The sequence below is a fragment of the Penicillium psychrosexuale genome, assembly GCF_028828465.1.
Source record: "Penicillium psychrosexuale strain IBT 29551 chromosome Unknown utg000005l, whole genome shotgun sequence".
Classification (NCBI taxonomy): Eukaryota; Fungi; Ascomycota; class Eurotiomycetes; order Eurotiales; family Aspergillaceae; genus Penicillium; species Penicillium psychrosexuale.
In genome coordinates, this window is record NW_026643190.1 from 1569799 (window position 1) to 1581728 (window position 11930).

Sequence of the window (11930 nt, forward strand, 5' to 3'; positions counted from 1 at the left end):
GGGCACTGCTAGTTAGATCGACCGGTTTAGTCGGATGATGCTCTCTAATAAATGCCCAGATCGCAATCAGGGACCCAATTTAAGACTGAAACAGGACGAACAGGTGTTCGTATTTTATAGATGCCAGTGACGCTAGTCCCGAACTAGATTAGGGCGCTGCTTAAATCTTTCGAGGCAGGCGGTCGAGGGTGGCATATCGATTAGATATGATCTCGGCCAAGCCTCGGAGATCCGAAAGTTGGAACATCTTCATCTGGGATGGTATCGTGACAAGAATTGTCGACAGCCGCTGACAATGGTGCTCCAACAAAGTGAGTGACATTGTCTCGAAGATTTTGAATCGTATGCTGACAATAATGTAGATGAGCCCGCGCCATACGCGACTCAATCCTCGTACGCCCTCTGCCCATGGAGTGGACTATATGATCTGCTAACACCTATTAGCTTGTCCTTTACCCAAGGGTTCCTTCTCGGCCAACTCTCAGTGGTACTCCTGATAGGTGCTTTCATCAAGTTTTTCATTTTTGGTGAAGCACCGCCCCCTCCATCGCGGGGCATGTCAAACCGCACAACACACCGCCGCAACAGCTCGGTCTATAACCCCCCCTCAAGATAGCCAAAAGTCATTACGAGAAAAACCGTCCACGTCGAATGTTCTTCGCCCTGTACCTTCTACCTCTACAAATACCCGCTCCATCCTCCGCAAAACCTACTACAGTGCCATTCCTACCAACCCTACTAGCAAGCAGGGCCGACACCGCATGCATCACTCCTCACATCAACCCGAGTCGCTGGACTGGTTCAATGTGCTCATTGCACAGACAATTGCTCAGTATAGGGAGACAGCATATTCGCTCAAGGACTCGCCCACTTCGTCAATCCTCAGCTCGCTAACGGCGGCCATGAACAACCCGGAGAAGAAACCATCTTTCATAGACAAGATAAATGTGACCGATATATCACTAGGCGAGGAGTTTCCCATTTTCAGCAACTGCCGTATCATCGCCGTTGACGACCCCATGTCCGACGGTGGACGGCTACAGGCGCTACTGGATGTCGACCTTAGCGACGACAACCTTTCTATTGCTGTCGAGACATCTATGGTTCTGAACTACCCCAAACCTCGCTCTGCCATCATACCAGTAGCGCTATCAGTCTCAGTTGTGAGATTCTCAGGAACACTTTGTATATCCTTGATCCCAGCATCGACCGAACCCCCAGAACCACTTCAAACACCTGATGGATTACCAGCGCACCCCACATCAGACACAGGGCACAACGCAGGGAATCGACCCCCTGGTCCCGGAGAGCACACAACCTCGGAAGACCACCTCCCACCGAAAAGTAGCCCGAAAAGCAACGTCGCATTCTCCTTCCTCCCAGATTACCGGCTAGACCTCTCCGTGCGCTCACTCATCGGATCCCGCAGCCGACTGCAGGATGTACCGAAGATAGCACAACTAGTCGAAGCGCGAGTCCACGCGTGGTTCGAGGAGCGCGTCGTCGAGCCCCGAGTGCAAGTCGTCGGACTTCCAGACCTATGGCCGCGCATGGGCAGAACAGGCGTCCGAACCGGGGAGGACTCGGATGCCGGATCAACGGCACCACCGCGCAGCGCGAGTTCTACCGATATTTCAGGACCACCCCGGTTCTCCGACGATCATGCTCGGGAGCTGGAGGGGCTGCGGTTCCGTGGGGGCATGTTAGGGCTTGGCGCTGGCTCGCGCACGACTAGTTTTAATGTTGATATGGGTGGCTTGCGCAGCTCGAGTATGTCGAGGCAACAGAGTGGCGGTGCTACGAGTGATCATTTTGATATGCCTGGTGCCATGCCGGCGAGTACGCCATTGGGGACGCCTGGCATCCCAGACCATTGATATAAGTAAGTGTCGGTTGACCGATCCTACCACTAGGTATGGCTTCGATTGATTTACTGTGGGTTTGCTGTCCCCATGTACAGTTAAAAGCACCATGCAACGAAAGATATAAGACAATCTCAAGAAATTCCGATTCCAATCGGTCAGTAGTATATGTGCAAACAATCCGTCATAACGCATCTCAATTTTAAAGCGACTCTAAACAGCCGCAGTAGGACTAACAACAGTCTCCAAGTAAGTCTTCCGGTGCGGGTTAGCATCAACATCCGCACCACGGTTCAACGGCGTCCACTTAGGCTCGTCTTGGAAAAGACGCATGGCCTTAACATACTGCAAACAAAGTCAGTCCCATTCCACAAACAAAAAAGCCAAGAAACATACGTTCTGCTCATTGGTAGTGAACCGATGATAAATTCCCGCAGGGAGAACAATCATATCCTCCTTGACAAGACAGATGCGAATCCACTCGTCCTCCTGCCCACGCACATCAAAGTATCCCTCCCCGTCAAGAATATACCGAATCTCCTCGTCCTCGTGCAGATGCTCCGAGAAGAACGACTTAACCTTCTCCTCGTACACGGCGCCCATTGTCGCAGGCGACACGCAGACCTCGTCGCGGTTGCGGTATCCGCGCTCCGCTGCGATCTTGTCCACCGCATCGATCGTCGGGCAGTGCTTGTATAGCACGCCTAGGGAGGCGAGCTTGTCTTCTGACACGGCGCGACCGGAGTCGTGCGGCTCGCGCTGGTCGCCCTGTAGACAGATGACATCAGCGTTGTTCTAGTCTAGGTGGGCTGTACCTGGAAATGCTTGGGAGTTGGGTACGGCCAATTGGTGTGTGCTTACCTCAATGTTGTCGTACCAGTATGCCTTCATTTTTGGGGATTTTCTCACGGATTGCGAGGTAAGATTCGAAAATGTAAAGAGGGGCTAGTTATAGAAAAAGTCCAGGTCAGCTTACAACTGAACATCAACAGCCCCGCAATTGGCCGATGGCGCAAGCGCTTATGTCAAATGTGTGACCGTCCGGGGTTAACGGGTATAAGGGCGGTCACGTGAGACGATACAATTTTCCTTATCGATTTGATCGTCCAGACTGTACGGAGTACCTGGTTTTAGGGTAACATTCGCATTGCATCCCATCATGGCTTTTCGAGCACGGTCGGTGGCTCTGATGCGTCAGAACCGCTGGCTCCGCTCATTTATGGGTCGGAGTCGCGGTCTTGCGACTGTTACAGATAACACACGGTTCGTGATTTCGCCCTGTTGTCATCAAGAGTCTTGCTAATTGATTCGTTTAGACCATACGATGTTGTTGTTATTGGCGGCGGCCACGCTGGATCTGAGGCATGCGCTGCTGCTGCTCGTTCTGGCGCGCGCACTGCCTTGGTCACGCCCTCGCTGGAAAATATCGGTGTTTGTTCGTGCAATCCCAGTTTCGGCGGCATTGGAAAGGGAACGATGATTCGTGAGGTGGATGCAATGGACGGTGTGGCGGGCCGAATTATCGATAAGGCTGGTGTCATGTTTCGAGTGTTGAACCGTTCGAAAGGGCCGGCTGTTTGGGGACCGCGTGCGCAGATCGATCGCGATCTCTATAAGCGGTATATGTCGGAGGAGCTGGCTGGCACGGAAAATCTGAGCATTGTGGAGGGCAAGGTGGCTGATATTGTGCTCTCCCGGGAAGGCATCGAGAACACTCCCGGTGCTCAGGGCAAGATTGTTGGCGTGCGGTTGGAATCCGGGGAGATCATCCCTACTGGGCGTGTGGTTATCACTACGGGCACTTTCCTAGGTGGTGAGATTCATATTGGAATGGATGTGTTTCCTTCAGGACGCATGGGCGAAGCCCCCACATACGGTCTCAGCAAGTCCCTCCGAGAAGCTGGCTTCCAACTGGGACGCTTGAAGACGGGTACACCACCTCGTTTGGATAGGAAGACCATTGATTTTAGCGCTCTTGAAGTGCAAAAGGGCGACTCGCCGCCTCACCCTTTCTCCTATCTCAACAAAACTGTTGAAGTGGGCGACGAAGGTCAGCTTACCTGCTGGATGACCCATACAAACGAAGCAGCCCATGAAATCATCCGCGCCAATCTGGACAAATCCATCCACATCCGTGAGACTGTGCGCGGCCCACGGTACTGTCCCTCCCTGGAGTCAAAGATTATCCGATTCAAAGACAAGACCCAGCACCAGATCTGGCTTGAGCCAGAAGGCTTCGCACCAAACGACGTCATCTACCCGAACGGCATCTCAATGACTGTGCCCGCAGACGCCCAATACGCCATGTTGCGAACAGTCCGCGGTCTCGAGAAGGTAACCATGCTCCAGCCCGGCTACGGTGTTGAATACGATTACATCGACCCGCGCAACCTGCGACCAACCCTAGAGACTAAATTGATCAGCGGTCTCTACCTCGCCGGTCAAATCAACGGCACAACCGGCTACGAAGAAGCTACTGGACAAGGCATCATCGCAGGCACAAATGCCGGCCTCGAGTCGCAGAACCGACCACCCCTCACCCTGACCCGGTCAGACGGCTTCATCGGAGTCATGATCGACGACCTCATCACCAAGGGTGTCTCAGAGCCCTACCGCATGTTCACGACGCGAAGCGAGTATCGTATTTCCACCCGCTCCGACAACGCCGATCTACGTCTGACTCGCATGGCCCGCGATGCCGGCGTCGTTTCCGACAAGCGTTGGCGTCACTTCTCCGATACCGAAGCGCAGATCCAAGAGCTGCAGACTCTCCTTGGCAACACGAAGCTCTCGTCGTCTGCCTGGTCCCGCAAGGGCTTCAAGGTGCGCTCTGACACCTCGATCCGCTCAGCGCTCGATATCTTGTGTCTGGACGGTATCGATATCAACACCCTCATTCCTATTATCGAGTCCCCAGGGAAGACATATACCCAGTTCTCATTTGCGCCGGAGATCCTCACCCGCGTCGCTATTGAAGGCCGCTATGCGCCGTACATGAAACGCCAGGAGAAGATGGCTGAGCGGTTCCAACAGGATGAGAACTTGCTGCTGCCGGGGGATTTGGATTACAGTCAGGTGCACGGTATCAGCAACGAGGAGCGACAAGTCCTGGAGCGTGTGCGGCCTATCAGTGTCGGCATGGCCAAGCGCATCGAAGGCGTGACGCCTGTTGGTGCTTTGCGGTTGCTGATGCATGTGCGGAGGGGTAGTGGGTTCCCTAAGGAGGTTGAGGGAGAAGACCTTGCTGTTGAGGATGTGATCCGTTCGTCTCCGTGATTCCATGCAATGGACATGACTCGACAGGACTCTCTTTTCTTTGGTATATTGGCATAGCGGGACTCGGCGCATGTGCTTTGACTGTACAATATCAACATGTATACTATTTGATCTGCGATGTGCATATTTGCATATTTATTATCCAGCATATGGAATATTCACAATTCTTCTTCAACCAAGTGCCAAAGTACCTGTCCAGATTGGGTAAAGGGTCTCAAACAACCTCACAGCTAAATCGAAAGCATAAACCAACCCAAGACAAGCATCCAACCGAGATCTACCAAAACGCACCTAACCCAACGCAGACGTCAACATACCCTGTACTCCACCTCCCCTTGAACCGAACACGCGAGAAAAAAGCCAAAAAACAAGGATAAAAAGCCACGTACCCTCAAGCACCAAGCCCAATCAGACCCCCAACCTAAAAAAACAAGCAAGGGGGGAACATAGGGAACGACACACCCACCAGATCCTCGCGACAGGGATATACCAAACCCGGGGAGGACCTATGACCAAATCAGGCCACAACAGCATAACAAGAACCATCCCCTCCTCCCCTGATCCATGCACTGCACCACCGAATTGGCCCTCGAAATAAACAGACCTAGGTGCTTAGGCCCGCAAAAAAAAAAAAAAGCCACCGCGCCACCATCTGTGATCCTGGTTGCAGCGCGTATCCGTACCATCCAATCTCGTTCCTCGTCCAGATGTGACGAACAACCACCTACCGAATCAGGCCTCGTACATGACGAATCACGATTTTTGCAAGCACGTCCCAATCCACGCCATGCACGCTGTGCTTTGATCGGTGCTGTGATGGGATGGGAAAGGTGGTGGCGTGCATAAGCCGTTGGCTGCGATCTGATCTCACCTCACCTCTCTTGCTTTTTTTTTTTCCAAGAAAACGGTTACGCCAATCGCTTGTTGGGGGGTTTCTATTGGTGGTTGGTTGCTGTGATGTATATCGAGTGCGAAATCACAAATCACATCGCCGCTAGTTAACACCCGGCGGAAGGGCGGGGCGCGTTGGGATGGGTAAGCTGTGGTGGATCGGCGAGAGGCGTTCGAGCTATCGAAATGATGCATCCTGGTCTTTCGCAAGCGCTGTTGGAGTACGGAGTACATCCTCTTTTTTTTCAGAGGGCGTACAACTTGGCTATTGAGGGGTGAGTGTTTCTCGGGTTCGTAAGGGGGATGGATGGTTCCTTGCTTGCTAGCCCGCTTCTTTGCGTGTGTCATATGTCGCTGCTATAGTGCTCTTACAGATCTATAGGAGAATGCCGTAGTAGGTACTCCGCACATGTATGTTGGATTTCTGTGGTATGCATGAGGCAAAAGCAACTAGGCACATACGGAGTTATGTGCCGACGGTCATGCACTAACTAGCACAATCATATCATCTGAGACGGCTTGGCAGCTGAGCAGGGAAGTCTTCTCCTGCAGGTGAAGAATGCACATGGCGGGTCGGCAGAAGATGTCAGGATTTGCCTTCTAGAATGCTGGGTCTTATCTTGCGAACTGGACGGGAACACGTTCCAGCTGGGCTGGGATAGTGGCGACGCTCCATAGATGTGCATGATATCCATGTTGGTCTCCACATAGCAAGATGGAAAGTATTATTGTGATAATAGTGCGCGGCGCTAGAGAGACGATGTATGCCGCAGTGCTTAGGGCGACATACAACAGACCGAGGCCGTATATCATAGAGTACTTTATGCGTACAACGGTAGTTCGGCCCTGTTTTTGAGTCAATATCGGTGAACAGAAATATTTAGTGGATCCCGAATCAGATGTACTCCGTGCGTTCGCATTCGCATTCTTCTAATGTGCGTCAAAGGAAGGTATACCGTAGCGAGAATTATTACAAAAGAAGGTGAATCGCCGAGGCTAGTTAGATACTGCATTCCTAGAGGTTTAGAGTAGCTCCCCCTGAGCCCGCCATTTATTAATGAGTCAATAGCGTCGTTGAAGATCTTGAAAATCGTTAGTGGGTTTTTTGACTGATGTCATAGATCCCAATGCTTTGCGAGCCCCATGATGGCGAGGGTGTCCACTATGTCGATGCATGGCCATATGTCTTAAGGTTGCGGTACGGAGAACACTTTGTATAGCAATCTAACTGACTTTTCCCCTAATGCATATAATTGAGTTGCAATGTTATAAGCTTGGCTTTACCCCTAGATCATTTAAGACGGACTTTGGCGAAGTAGGAACTGTTGGTATTCATGTCAGATTCTGCAGTCTTTACGTTCTGTTTGGAAGTCTCGAGCTCTTTTCTATCTGGCTGGATTTAGTTCTCTCCCTAGTTTTAATAGTGGGTCAATTGATATTTTGATACATCTTGATCCCATAACTATTGTAGCTAGTTACATCGGCTTTCTTCTACCATCGGTTGTGGAAGTCTCGCTATTATTAAGGGGGAAATAAGAAAGCGGAAAACGGAAGCCGAGAAAGGTCGTTCTGTATATAGCTGCAATATTCATACAGATGCCAAGAATTGATGTCTTTCCCATAATCAAGTACTCGAGCCTTAAAGAAGTAAAGCCTTAACTAGAGGAGATTGCAACATAACTAGCTACTCATGCTTTATAATCCCTACAATGTAGGATATACCTGCTTCAATGTCCCATATACAATCTTGAATACACTAACCTTGATTGCTCAAAAACAGGATCCAAGTCGCACAAATCAGATACGAGCCGTAGCGCTGGGTGCCAAGTTCCAACAGTCCTTCTGACCACATGGGCGTGAGCGATCCCTTGTTTGTGACACGCCAACATTAACTAATAGTGGAAATAAGTGGAGGCATTGGCTTCGTTAGCTTCATTGGCCTCGTTCATGTTTTCTTTCCACCCGATCGGCTGGTTTGACACGAGGATCACGGGGTCGACGGTGTTGATTATACGAGGTGGAGGCGATGCTTGAACTATACAAATGACCCGACATCATAATGCTATCCATGTCTTGCGTATTCGCCTATTTGCCTGTTTTTTGCCTGCCTTTTGCCTCCTGCGGAAGACTCCGTGCGCAGAACTCCGTATGGATATGGAGTCCATGTACGGAGTACGAGTACCTGAGAACTAGTCCATTGTTCAATGTTCAATGCACACAAGCGCGATCGGATAGAGCACCCACTAATTCCCCCCGAAGTGGAATAAATAGACGATCTCCATGATCGCGCATTCAGCCCTGAGGCTGACGACGAATTGTTTCTCTCCACTGTGCGCCATGTCATACCTTCAACCACATACCTTGGGTATTGTCCTATGATTGTCGGGTACGGAGTAGGAGCAGGAAACACAAGCACAGCGGCAGCCACACAGGGAAAGAATAGGCAAATGCACGCCCCGTGAAGGAAAACACAACCCGAAATAACTCGCACTAATCGCACTAGTCTCGGTGGCGTCCGTACTATGCTGTCTTGGGGACCAACTAAGATAATGCCGCAACTCTCTCAAGGGTCTAGCACTAAGGGGCGATCATCATGAGGGAACTTGGCGTCGACGAAGATCCGGTTTGGTCCACCGACTGGATGGTTTCGGGGGATTGTAGCTTTCACTTCGGAGGCTCGGGGAAACTATATATTAATCTATGTATAGTTAAGATTGGGTATCTATAGTTATCCATTCTAGTCATAGATAGATACAAGTACAATGAACCTACGGAGTACAGAAGATGTGCATGCCTATGCAATGCACCAATATCACACCCTACCACTATGCACCGTGCCACAAGCACAAGTCCCTACATCCAACCTCGCACAGAGATCATGGGAAAGCACAAGGGCAATGGGCAATAGACATAGACATGGACTCCGTCTCCGTACTACCTCCCTAATCCGTCCACAACCCCGAGACTTTCGGGACCTGATCCTCTTACCCGCCCAAGACAATAGCCTGGCCTTTCTACCCCTGATTCTGGGTATTGCCTATTGGCTGTTGAGATATTCCACAGATATTATAGAATTGCTCATTTGCTGGTTCTTTGCACGGTGTGGAGCAGTAGTACATCAGTAGTACAGTGCTGTAGCCGGGGGCATCCAGTGCCTAGTTCGAGGGGGCGATCTTCGTATCGGCGCCGATTCTAGCCCTAACGGGTCTAGAGCTGATTTCTGAGTACTCCGTCCAGGTTTATGTAGTGCCAATGGAATTAAATTAGATGCGCCTCTTTTTTCTTCAGTAGCGAAAACTCCACCTGACATGCAGTTTGCTTATTACAATCGCTATTCACCTACCCGTTCAAGCGTCTTAGCTTCCACATCCCCCACCTATAATAAAACATGTAATCTAATAATCCTTCTTTTGGCCCCGAGTGTCTGGGTAATGGGTGTGTGCATTTGTGTGGGTCGACAAATCGCAGTCCAGCGATCGACTCGAAAGTACGGAGTACGGAGTACGGAGGACCTATTAGTCGAGATCTTCGAATCGAGAAAAGATAATGGCACCGAGATCGTCCGTGGAAAAAACGCCTCTCGTCTATTTAAGATAGGACCACATCTGGTGCTCCCTCGGTTCCAATGTGATTTGCTCGCGCATTTGTGGGGTAATTCGATTGGAAATGCCAAGCTCCTACCACACTATGTAAATAGTTTCCTGTTCTCGTAGATTGGGTACCTTTGTTACGTCTAACCGCCAACGCTAGCCTCTTTGCTGTGTACTTCCCGCGCTTAGAGCCATCCTGGGCTTGTGATGGGCTGTGCAGAATATCGATGATCTCAGATTTCGGTCCAGACTTTGGTTTCTGAATTATTGGTTTCTCCTATTCTTATGCTATCGGACTTCGGCGATTATACGGAGTGATACATCACATTGCGTACGTACTGGCTTATTTTAGCGAGCCCTATCTTATATCTCTACCCTAAATGTTTATATCCTGACATCTGTCATTCGCGCCAATTGAGTTTCAACAAGCGTGGTCGACCACTCCTCTGGGACCTGACTTTAAACGGAGCACTGTCCTCCGCTATCTATGTACAATATACAATGTATTATCCAACTTCCAACTTCCTATGTCCTATGTATGTTACTCGTACTGAATAATTCCCTCAATCCCCCCGCCGATCTAATCCTTAGCCCCGTGGCTTGACCGGGGTGCGTAGCCAGACAGGTGGCCCCGTGGCTGAGACCCGTGTCTGGACTTTGTGCGTGGCAGCGTGGCATGGCCTGGATCTGCTGAGGATCTCCCGCGAAAGTTTTGGCCGTCCAATCCAACCCCAGTCGTCATTTCTTGGTCTGCATTGGTTACGGGACCCTCTTCCCCTCTTAACTTTCACGCCCTGAGATAGAGGACAAAAGAAAAAACTAAAGTAAGAGTGAAGTTACCGAAAACTCTCTCGCCCGGAAGCCTAACCTTCTTTTTCTTTCTTTTTTTGTTTCTTATCTGCGACGCGTGGTCTTCCCGGGTCCGTTCATCCGTTCATGCTGATTGGGTTTAGTGACCCGGGTCGATACCCGAACATTATATATATAGTCCACGGGGGATACATTATGGTACGGACGTAGATTGTATACCGAATCGACGGGTCCAGGCGGAGATCTACCTTGAACTGGCCGCGCTCAGTCCTCTTCCTCGTCCTCTTCGTTGGGAAATTGGTCCAAATGGGAAACCAGTCATGGAGCAGCGAATAACCCAACCAGAAGTCACCGATACCCGGACCCGGAGAAAAAAAAGAGAAAAGATGTCGAGAAAGGGAATTTCTTTTTTATATTAAAATCCCCCGTCCACGGGTGTGAGGGCAGACGACCCGCTTCTGACGATTTTGACTGGCTGCTCCAGACCGAGGATCTTATCCTTGACTGCCGTTGGACGGCGACCCATCCCAAGTTCAATAGCTCGGTATGGCAGTGCACAGACAGCCCCGTACGAGATATGACGCTCTTCGGAGGATTGGCCCTTGGGATCCTCTTGAGGTTCCTGAGGTTGTCTGAGACCAAAGGCGATCCTTTCTGGGATGGGGCGTAGATGAGAAAAGTGGGGGAAGTAGTTGAGTGGCCAATCAGAGGACTGGGACGGCCACAGTCTGTACTTTACACCACTGCCTGGAGAAGGACACAGATGATCTCTTTCTTTCTCTTCCAAATAGGCAGGTGTTTGATGAGTCAGACTCAACAGCGAGTTAAGTCCGTTGACTACGGAGTACGGAGTACATACAACATAAATCTACTGGCTACTTGTCTTTGGTATGTTGTATGTATGTTGTATACGATGTCACGGAGACCCTCCGATCCTAATCCATGGCTCCACCGGATCACCCATGGCACGGGGTGGTGATTGTATCTTGACCTGTTCTATTCTTTTCTTGTATTCTGCTAGTTAATTATATTAGAGCGTAGATATACTGCTATTAATTGGCAATAATACTTTATAATAGTACTCATATATAAATAGTGCTAGTTCTAGTTCAGTTCTCGAACTAAGTGAAACTGTACCTGCTTTCGCGGAGGGTTTGGTGAAATCATGACTTTGATGTTTCATTCTCCGTATTTCTCCGCTTTCCGAATTCCACCGTCTCCTTTTTATTTGATTTGATTTCTTTTTATTTCCACTTTCTTTTTTTCTTTTTTTCTTTTTCTCTTTTTCTGGGTCAACTAGACCGAATCCAGAAAATGGAAAATAAATCAGGAAATAAATTGAAATAAATTGAAATAAAATAAAATAAAATAAAGCTCAAAACATAATATCGCATGTCATATCTGTCATTGATACTCCAGGCTCATTCTACCAAGTAGTTCAACCCTCCGAGTTTAACATTAACATTAACATTAGCCATTAGACTCCCGATGTCTATCCCAT

At 49.8% G+C, this 11930-nt stretch overlaps 3 protein-coding genes across 3 annotated transcripts; 2 read left to right on the forward strand and 1 right to left on the reverse strand.

Annotated features, from left to right (window-relative positions):
- Positions 1 to 295: 295 nt before the first annotated feature.
- Positions 296 to 1877, forward strand: mmm1 (ERMES complex subunit MMM1; the record flags this gene model as incomplete). Its single annotated transcript, XM_057190437.1, has 3 exons — positions 296 to 311; positions 363 to 592; positions 624 to 1877. The coding sequence occupies 3 exons, from the start codon at positions 296 to 298 to the stop codon at positions 1875 to 1877; spliced, it is 1500 nt and encodes a 499-aa protein (XP_057038093.1).
- Positions 1878 to 2075: 198 nt separating this feature from the next.
- On the reverse strand, positions 2076 to 2753 carry N7518_009512 (acireductone dioxygenase (Ni2+-requiring); the record flags this gene model as incomplete). Its single annotated transcript, XM_057190438.1, has 3 exons — positions 2076 to 2207; positions 2259 to 2630; positions 2724 to 2753. 3 exons carry the CDS (start codon positions 2751 to 2753, stop codon positions 2076 to 2078), a joined length of 534 nt encoding a protein of 177 aa, XP_057038094.1.
- A 268-nt stretch (positions 2754 to 3021) lies between these two features.
- N7518_009513 (tRNA modification protein MTO1) lies at positions 3022 to 5138 on the forward strand (the record flags this gene model as incomplete). Its single annotated transcript, XM_057190439.1, has 2 exons — positions 3022 to 3125; positions 3179 to 5138. 2 exons carry the CDS (start codon positions 3022 to 3024, stop codon positions 5136 to 5138), a joined length of 2064 nt encoding a protein of 687 aa, XP_057038095.1.
- Positions 5139 to 11930: the final 6792 nt, after the last annotated feature.